General features: G+C 30.9%; 1 protein-coding gene across 1 annotated transcript; it reads right to left on the bottom strand.

Moving 5' to 3' along the window:
* Positions 1-6,428: 6,428 nt before the first annotated feature.
* On the bottom strand, positions 6,429-8,720 carry LOC143913774 (kelch-like protein 23). Its single transcript, XM_077433763.1, has 10 exons — positions 8,608-8,720; positions 8,391-8,530; positions 8,136-8,311; positions 7,874-8,071; positions 7,637-7,804; positions 7,406-7,561; positions 7,178-7,335; positions 6,899-7,109; positions 6,627-6,807; positions 6,429-6,553 (listed from the first exon to the last, which is right to left on the bottom strand). The coding sequence occupies exons 1-10, from the start codon at positions 8,718-8,720 to the stop codon at positions 6,429-6,431; spliced, it is 1,626 nt and encodes a 541-aa protein (XP_077289889.1).
* Positions 8,721-10,395: the final 1,675 nt, after the last annotated feature.

The raw sequence follows: 10,395 nt of genomic DNA on the forward strand, positions 1-10,395 counted from the left end.
AATTACTAAATTTATCGAATGTTACCCAATTTATCGAATTATTGGTAAATAAATATTTAAGCACATCAAAATACGTGCAAGTCAACTATTTTATTTTTAAGGTAAATAAAATAAGGTTTAAATAAGCAAAGTAATGTTAAGTTATTTTATTTATTTATTTATTCATAATCATTGAGAAGATTGAATTTATTTTTATTCCCTCTCAATTTTGTAATAAACGTTATCTTTAAATAAACAAAAATATTTAATAGTGATGTTGTGTCTGGATTGGTATTTGGATTTTGATTTATGAAATTTCAATAATTAAATTGAAAAAGCGATATTCACATATTTTGCAGGAATTAAAACAGTTTTTAGAGTTTTTTGAAACGAACTTACGGGTAAAAGGTTAGTGCTTGATTATTTACGCGGATGTGGCATTATACTACAGAAAAACATGTTTTTACAATAATAAAGAAAAACCGCAAGGAAATAACCACTCATTCGATATAAAAAAAATCATCTTCTCACAGATAAAACACATTTTGAAATTAAAATTAAGATCATCGTTAATAGAATTCGACAAACTACTCAAATCCGCCATGCATATTTTGCACTCAAGAGGAATAAAATCTAAAGTAAGCAATTAATAAGAATTGATTAATAACCGAAAAATGTATTTTCTTCAAGATAATTTCAATGATAGTGGAAAAACCGCACAAAAAAACAACTGATTATTGAAAATAGCATCGGAATGTTCGAACACGAACACGAAAATTTGAACTGGAAATTTTAAATAATGTTTATTAAATTTTAGGTCTTTTCTTAAGTTTTTGGATTGAATTGTCTCATAAGCCACTCAACGGATCGAGATGAATCGTAAAAGTTATGATAACCCTTTCATTTTGAACAGGAAATCGACAGATTTTAAGACATCGACCGAACAACACCAAGATATAGAAAAATCGCGCGATTTATAAAACCCATATATCTCCGAATCTCGAGCCAATCATCATTTTTTATTACCAGATTCGTGTTCACTGGGCATAATTCTATACGAAAAGTCATATCTCGTCTCTGAACCAAAAAAAAAGTCGTCATTTGCCGAACAGTGTAATCGATCATATGTAATGTATGTACATATGTACATACACGTTCACACATACCGGCTATGAGCATTTTCAATACAAATTGAACACAGACCAACGTTGAACAAGACTAACGTTGTACTTCCGGGTTACGAATTCCGTTAGTACCCCGCTTCCGGTTTATTATATTTAGTGATTTTTTTTTTATTTTCATCATATTGATTTCATCACATTGAAAATTTTCAGTAACCAATACTAAGATCCAGTTCAATAGGACGAACAGTGTTCAAAACTTCCCTAAAATACACTGACACACAATAAACATACAGACACTCACACAGAAACACAGACACACACACATTTTTTCTAGATCACGAAAACGTGATCAGAGGTCGATTCTGAGTTCGAATCAGGTAAAATATGCTTTAAATATCATTGCGGTTGAGCACAATATCTGCGACACCATACAGGCCGTTCATACCATTTCGTGGAAACGGCAAGCCGGCGTCAAAACGGGTGGCAAACAAATGGACTATGACTGTCATTGCTCATCCCACCATTGTTCATTATATAATGTTGTTTTATGTTTTTTTCCATATTATTTTTGTAAAAACAATATTTTTAAAGAAATATCTCCTGTTCATAAGAAAGGAAAAAAAAACGAAATTTCCAATTACAGGCCTATATCAAAGCTATGTATATTTGCTAAGATACTAGAAAAATTAGTGTACGACCAACTTTTTCCAGCTATCTCGCAATCTCTTAGTATGCAACAACATGGTTTTCAGAAAGGACGCTCAGTTACAACAAATTTACTACTATTTAATGATTTCGTTACTAATGCCATGAACGATCGGTCTCAGGTTGATACTATATATACAGATTATAGTAAGGCATTTGACAGGATTGATCACGATATTCTCCTTGAAAAACTTTTACAGATCGGTATTCATGGTGATCTCTATAGATGGTTCACCTCATACATTACACGTCGATCACAGGCTGTCTTATTAAATGGATTTATATCGAAATGGATGAATATTCCTTCTGGTGTTCCACAAGGCTCCCTCTTGGGACCTCTATTATTCAATATTTTCATCTTCGATATTGAAAAATGTTTTCAGAATTCAAGTGTACTATTATTTGCTGATGATATGAAGATTTTCAAGAGAATAGACAACCGAAATGATGCTTTGGCCCTACAAGATGATTTGTTCAGGCTAGAGGCTTATTGCAGCATAAATAAGTTGGAAATTAATGTAGCAAAATGCTCCTGCATAACCTTCACCAGAAAACTATGTCCAGTTGACTTTCCTCATTCAATCAACGGACATAGACTCACAAGGGTATCGGAAATTAGGGATTTGGGAGTCTTTTTAAACTCTGATCTATCCTTTAGTAAACATATTGACAATGTTGTAGCTCGAGCGTCGAAGGCCCTCGGGTTCGTCATCCGGTCCTCCAAATGCTTTACTTCTATAAAATCATACAAAATACTATATTGTGCATACGTAAGAAGTATTGTTGAGTTTGCATCCCAAGTTTAGAACCCAGAGTACTCTGTTGCAAGAGACAGATTGGAGCGCATTCAGAAGAGATTCTTGAGGAACGTCAGTAGCCGTTTTGGATTAACCTATACTTCCTATGAAGATGCTTGTAGGTGTCAGCATCTACTTCCTCTTGTCAAAAGAAGGGAGATAGCTGACATCTCAACAATTTTGAACATCCTTAACGGCTCGATCGACTGTCCTCAATTATTGAGCAGACTATCATTGCGTGTACCAAATAGAATGACTAGATGTAATGAGCTCCTTTACATACCTAATACTTTTTCTAATTATGAAGAAGCTCATTCATCTGGCGTGCAAGCTCCACCGTCAACACACTAATCTTAACAATTTCTATGTTTGACTTATTTAATATTAATGCTATACAAGCTAGAGTAATTATTGCAAATTTGTTTTTCGATGATTAATTTTAATGAAAATTTACGATTGTGATTATGAATTTTTATTTTGATGTATTTATTTTGTCTTTTTGTTTTTTGTTATATATTATATTTTTTTTTATTATTTCATAATTTTTATCATATTATTATTCTTATTATTTTGATATTTTTATTATACTGTTATTTCTATTTTTTTTCTTTTTTTGTTTTCTTTAACTATCTTACTCTATTATCATTTTTGTTTCTTATTTTAAATGTTTGAGCTTTTCTTTTTTTTACCTATATGTGAAAATTATTAATGGTTTACTTAACATAATTATATTTTTTTTACTATCAATCTATGTAACTTAATAAACTGTAAATTTTCCAAATAAATAAATAAATAAATTTCTGCCAGCACCGTAATCCCGGTATTCAAATTAGTTTCAGCACCGGGATTTACGGTACCAGAAAACACCGGGATCCCGGGATTGGAGGCCTTATAAGCCACTCAACGGATTGAGATGAATAGTAAAAGTTATGATAGCCCTTTCAAAAACGTATAACTGACGCTAGCATATCTGGTAGTTATTGTATATCTAGTTTCGTTCAAAATGTCATGACACGTTTAGCCCTATAAAACCAATTCACTCTACCGTGCTTAAAAAGAGTGGAACTTTCAAAAATGAAAAAAAAAGATTAATCAAAAGAAATACCAATTCTTTAAGTGAAAATCCAAATAATTCAAATTTGTATGTGAAAAAATATATTTGAAGAAAAACACTATTACATTTCAGAAGCGCTGGTATAAAGACAATTAAAGGAAATATTTTGATTACTTTGAATAAATAATTAAGAAAATATAAAATAAAAAATATTTAAATAATTGAGAAACGTTCTTGAAATTGTTGACAATTATTGAAAACATAGATGAATAAAATTATCCCATAAAAATACTATTAAACTTAATAAAAGTGTGAAAAACCATCTTAAAATCAGTCGAAAATCATTGAAAACACAAAAAAATGTATTCATCAAAATTTTTTATCGGAGAGTCTCTGGTACTATTTGAAAATTGTTTATTTACAAGAAAAATAAACGTTTACTTCGCCGAAGATAGCGTGAAAAACAATTCTGCAAACCGTTTGAGAATAACTGGAATTTAATAAACTGACGGAAATCTGTGAAATCATTTGAATTTGTAAAGTTACATTATTTGGAAATTAGCTTTAGGATAAAACATATTAATAAAATAAAAGTTTCAGAGCCACTGACTTTACCATATTTGTTGACAATACAAATGATTCAGTCAATCTTTTTGCTGATTTTTTCAAATCGATCTATGTCAAAAACAACAACAATAATTCTAATTATAGCATTGTAAATAATAATGTCCTGATTTCACCTTTACATTCTATAAATATATCTATTCAAAAATTGATTAACAAAATAAATGCCTTAGATATATCTAAATCTGCGGGTCCTGACAACATACCCCCAATTTTTATCAAGAATTGTGCCAATGTATTAACTTATCCTCTTTTTAATCTCTTTAATCAATCTCTTTCCACTGGTATATTTCCCAATTCTTGGAAGTCTGGCTATTTAATGCCTCTCCATAAAAATGGGGATAAACATAATGTAATGAACTATAGAGCCATCTGTCAACTATCAACTATTCCAAAACTTTTTGAAAGTTTAGTATTAGACGAATTTATTCCTTTCATTAATAACATTATTATTCCACAACAACATGGTTTTACTTCTGGTAGATCTACCTTATCCAATTTATTATTATATGAAAATTTTATTTCTAGTGCCTTATATGTTAAATTGCAAGTTGACTCAATTTACACTGATTTCAGTAAAGCATTTGACAAAGTTGATATTGAGATTTTATTATATAAACTAAACAGTATCGGAATCAGCGGTGTATTACTAAACTGGTTTCGGAGCTATTTGTCCAATAGATCATTATTAGTTAAAATCGGCCATTCTAAATCTTACTCCTTTAATCCAACTAGTGGCGTTCCCCAAGGATCTCACATGGGACCAGTCCTATTCAATATTTTTATAAATGATATTATAAATATATTTAATGATGTTAAAGTGCTCTTATTTGCAGACGATTTAAAAATATTTAAATGTATAAAAGACACTAACGATTGTGCTACTTTACAAACTAATTTAAACTCATTAAACGATTGGTGTTCTTTTAATAAATTATATTTAAACATTAAGAAGTGTTCTGTTGTCAGGTTCAGTAGGTCAAATAACAAAATTATTTATAATTATCATATAAATAATGAATCATTACCATCATCATCGCTAATTAAAGATCTAGGAGTTATTTTTGACGACAAATTAACTTTTAATTCTCATATAAATTTTATCACAAAAAATGCCATCAAAACACTTGGTTTCTTAATAAGAAATAGTACTCACTTCAAAAATGTAAATACGATTAAAATTTTATACACCACTCTGGTTAGAAACCAATTAGAGTACAATTCTACCATTTGGTCTCCTTATTTAATGAAACAAATTAACATAATAGAGTCAGTGCAAATAAAGTTCACTAGATTCATCAAATTTAAATTTTTTAAAAGTCATAATCACTATGTCAGTAACGTTATTATTTATAGGAAACTTAATTTGCTAAAATTATATGACAGAAGGAAAATTAACGATATTTCAGTTCTGTGTGGTCTTCTTAATGGCACTATTAAATGCTCTGACTTGGTGAGTTTAGTGTGCTTCCATGTGCCGGGTAGATCAATTAGATGTAACCATCTTTTTGATATGCCCAGGTTTACCACTAATTACTCATTGAACTCAGCTATGTTGAGACTGCACAGAGTTGGAAACGAATTATCCATGGTCGATTTATTCATTGTTAGTAAATATAACATGAAATCTATTTTATTTAAATATTTTTTTAATATAATGTAATTTATTTTGTAGTTAATTTATTTATGTATGTGTATTTTTCTTTTATATTTCATTTTATTTTTTTTTTCTTTTTCTTTCTCTATTTCCAACATGTAAAATGGTCAATTTTTTCTTGACCGTAAAATAAAATAAAATAAAAAATAAAAAATAAAAAAAATATTGATTATTTCTCATAAAATTTGACAATACTAGAAAATTTCACGATTCGATAAAAACCATGATATAACAGAATAAAAATGTAAAAGTATTTGAGAAACCTTCGTAAATCATTTGAGAGCCGTTGGAATGTAGCAAATTGCAAAAACATATATGAAATTCATCTTCATTTTTAAATAAAAGTTATAATTATGAAAAGTTTGAGAATCACTTAATGAATAATGGAAAAGTATTATTAAATCGACGAAAAGTGGGAAAAATATTTGAGAGCCACTGATTATTTCATGTTACATTTTTTTCAAATAATACAAAAAAACTGCAGTCGATCAAATAATCGAATCATATGGAATGACATGTGCAACTGCATATCTTCTCTCTCTGCTCAGACTTGTTGAAGCTTTCCAAGTTTTGTTCGTCTCGTCGTATTCCCAAACATCACTTGTAAATCCACCTGAAAATCAAAACAATAAATAAATTCTACATTCAAGACACATAAATCCAAATTAAGTTGTAAAAAAACTCACCCAAGCTAAACAGTTTATTTTGGAAACAGCCAAGACTGATTCCGAGTGCAAATTCCGGTAGTTTGATGAATGCAGTCCACACATTTGCATTCGGATCGTAATGCTCCACACTGTCTAAATAAGTCCAAGTTTGATAGTCAAATCCACCAGCGACGTAAAGTTTTCCTTTGAATGCGACGCTCTAAAATGGTGAAATCAAAATTTAGTTCATATTATTTTGGAGAGTTGTATATTATTTGCGATAGTTGTGAATAAAATTAATTGATGTTCACCGAATGATTATATCTTCCCTGAATCATCTGAGCGCGGTAAGTCCAAGAATTGGTCTCCACTGAATACATCTGCACTTTATTCGTGGATATCCTTCCACTTGTAAGCCCGCCTGTTATGCATATTTTATCGACGATGACAGAAGCACTCTGATTACTAATTGCCACCAACAATGGAGCGATGATCTCCCAATCTCCAGTGTCGCTGCTCCACCTAATCGAAATCAATAATCGTCAACTTCTCTTTCAATCGATCTGATGAAATGATTGCAATTTAATCACCTTTCCACTGAAGATAAAAAGCCGCCACCAAAACCACCAATGGCGTAAACATCCGTGGACGAACCGCGCCGAAGTGTCACTGCTGATAAGTCATAACGAGCTTGATTTAATGGCTTCAATGGCTGTTTCTGACCGCTTTTCAAATCGATGTATTCCACCTGAAAACAAATAAATTGGTTATATTCCGATTTCTCTAAGCAGGTACTTCGCAACATTGGAAAACGTTACTGAAGTCATTGGTTCCAATAAAGATTTCTTTCCACCGATGATAACGATCCAATCTCCCACGAGGACAGACGCAAAATAATATTTATTTATTCCAATATTTTTGGAAAGAGTCCAACTGTTCTTTAGTCCGTCAAATATATCGATGGTGTTTGCCGTCTGAAAACACGTTATGCAATAAAATAATTAATTTACAATCCAATCAAAATATTATACTTGTGATACAAAACTCACATCAATATCCCATCCCCCAACCAGTGCCATTTTATATCCTTTTATTTTTCTACGAGGGGTCTCTCTTGGGACGAAAGATTTATCTTTCTTGTCTTTAACTGCTTGTCTAAGAGTGGTCATACAATCTGCACACGAATGACAGAAAGTTAATATTTCGTCGATGAAAAACTAAAAAAAAAAAAATTATTAAAATGGATTTTTTTCAATAAACTGCAACATCCAATTCATCTCAAATACCTCTATCGAGAGCAAGGATAACCTCGCGGATCTCATCAGCTGTGCCAAGTCACTTTTACGGTTCGCATTATCATGATTTACCCACAATTTCACAGCATTGAATACGTCTTCTTCGGAAGGCACGTTCAAATAATTCGATTTCAAGATTTCGTTCACGTTGAAGAGCGGCAGATTGAGAAAATCTTTAGTTTTGTGCAGCTAAAACAGAAGTGGAGTTGAAAAATATTTAAGTGACATATTTTTTTATATAATCAACACTCACCGTCTCGAAATTTCCCAGAGTCAAATCCATTGCTTCTGTCTTCAAATCGGAATCTTCCGTTGATTTCAAAACTTCCAAACAATTGGAAAGATCGACCGTTTCATGTCGCGGTGGAATTTTCACTTCGAGTCGATTTGCTAGCTCCATTAATTTGTCGTAGTGACGGTCAGCTATGCCTAAAATTATATTTCAATTATTAAATTTAATGACGAACACACACGCATTTTGAATTGATTATTTCAGGTAATAATGTACTTATTTCTCCAGTGTAACAATACTTCAGGATTGCATCGATAACGTCAAAGTCAAAAGGGGAAAATATCTCCTCCAATTGATCTTTGTTTGTCCAAAAGAATTCGCTGCACGCCGATAACACCACCAAATGCACGTAGAATCTGCAATTACGAAAAATAATAGTTAGACTGAAAAAACAATTTGTATTTTTAGTATTTTTGGATTCGAATAAAGATACCTTAGACCTCGAACAATAAAAAGGGTGTCGTATTTCTTCTCTTGTTTCATGGCATCGTACAAATACTCCACCCGTTTTGCCGCAAAATCGGAACTCGCCTTCACTACGAACATCTTGTTTCTGATTTTCTCTTAGATTTCTCCTGAAAAACAAAGTTAAAAATTAGACAATATAACTATAAGTGCTAAGCAAAATAAAGTTCGACTTACCAATTGTAAAGATTAGCAGCGAATGATGTGGAGCACTGTCGTTCTGCGGTTTTATCTCGATAGATAAGGATATCTCAACCCTTTCGTTGCATTGAAACGTATATTAATTATTTACTGAAGTTAATTATTTCTCATAAATGCCATGACAGGTGACCAACATACGGGGAATATATAATTGAACTTTAGTTATGATCAGGGCTGTGGAGTCAGACTCCGACGTTTTGCTATGATTCGATTCGGACTCGAATTATTATATTATAGTATGATCGACTTTTCTTGCCAATGCATAAAATTATTAAAAATGAAAATATTTGCGATATTTCAAATATAAAAAAATTAAAGGAATTAAAAAAAATTACCATGTTACCCAATTTATTGAATTATTGGTAAATAAATATTTAAGCACATCAAAATACGTGCAAGTCAACTATTTTATTTTTAAGGTAAATAAAATTAGGTTTAAATAAGCAAAGTAACGTTAAGTTATTTTATTTATTTATTTATTCATAAGCATTGAGAACATTGAATTTATTTTTATTCCCTCTCAATCTTGTAATAAACGTTATCTTTAAATAAACAAAAATATTTAATAGTGAAGTTGTGTCTGGATTGGTATTTGGATTTTGATTTATGAAATTTCAATAATTAAATTGAAAAAGCAATATACACATATTTTGCAGGAATAAAAACAGTTTTTCGAGTTTTTTGAAACGAACTTACGGGTAAAAGGTTAGTGCTTGATTATTTACGCGGATGTGGCATTATACTACAGAAAAACATGTTTTTACAATAATAAAGAAAAACCGCATGGAAATAACCACTCATTCGATATAAAAAAAACCATCTTCTCACAGATAAAACACATTTTGAAAGTAAAATTAAGATCATCGATAATAGAATTCGACAAACTACTCAAATCCGCCATGCATATTTTGCACTCAAGAGGAATAAAATCTAAAGTAAGCAATTAATAAGAATAAAGAAAAACTGCACAAAAAAACAACTGATTATTGAAAATAGCATCAGAATGTTCGAACACGAACACGAAAATTTGAACTGGAAATTTTAAGTAATATGTATTAAATTTTAGGTCTTTTCTTAAGTTTTTGGATTGAATTGTCTCATAAGCCACTCACTCAGTCTTCTGAGGCCATCACACCTGAAAGTAAACAAATAAAATCATTTAATTGATGAAGTATTGTCACATAAGCTGAAATAGAGCGGACGTTGAAAGCATGTTAAAACGATTCCATGATGATTTTTTTTTTTCAGTATATGATGGATCAGTTATGACTAATTATGCATTAAAAATACTTACAAAACACAAAATCAAACTTCTCGTATTTAATTTTTGAAGCCATTGACAAAAGTCTCTTATTATATAATACATATTGTTGCGTAGGGGTGGGTTCAGGATTCCAATGAAATGCCAAAGTCGCTTCACAGCATTTATTCAACGATTCAGGAGGTCCACACGAAATACTTGGCTTATTTTTTAGGTTGGGTAATTCCTGCTAGTAAAAATTATATAAAAACACATTAATTATCGAAGATATGATCAATAAAGAATGTTACTAAA

This window comes from Arctopsyche grandis, chromosome 6 (genome assembly GCF_051622035.1).
Source record: "Arctopsyche grandis isolate Sample6627 chromosome 6, ASM5162203v2, whole genome shotgun sequence".
Taxonomy (NCBI): Eukaryota; Metazoa; Arthropoda; class Insecta; order Trichoptera; family Hydropsychidae; genus Arctopsyche; species Arctopsyche grandis.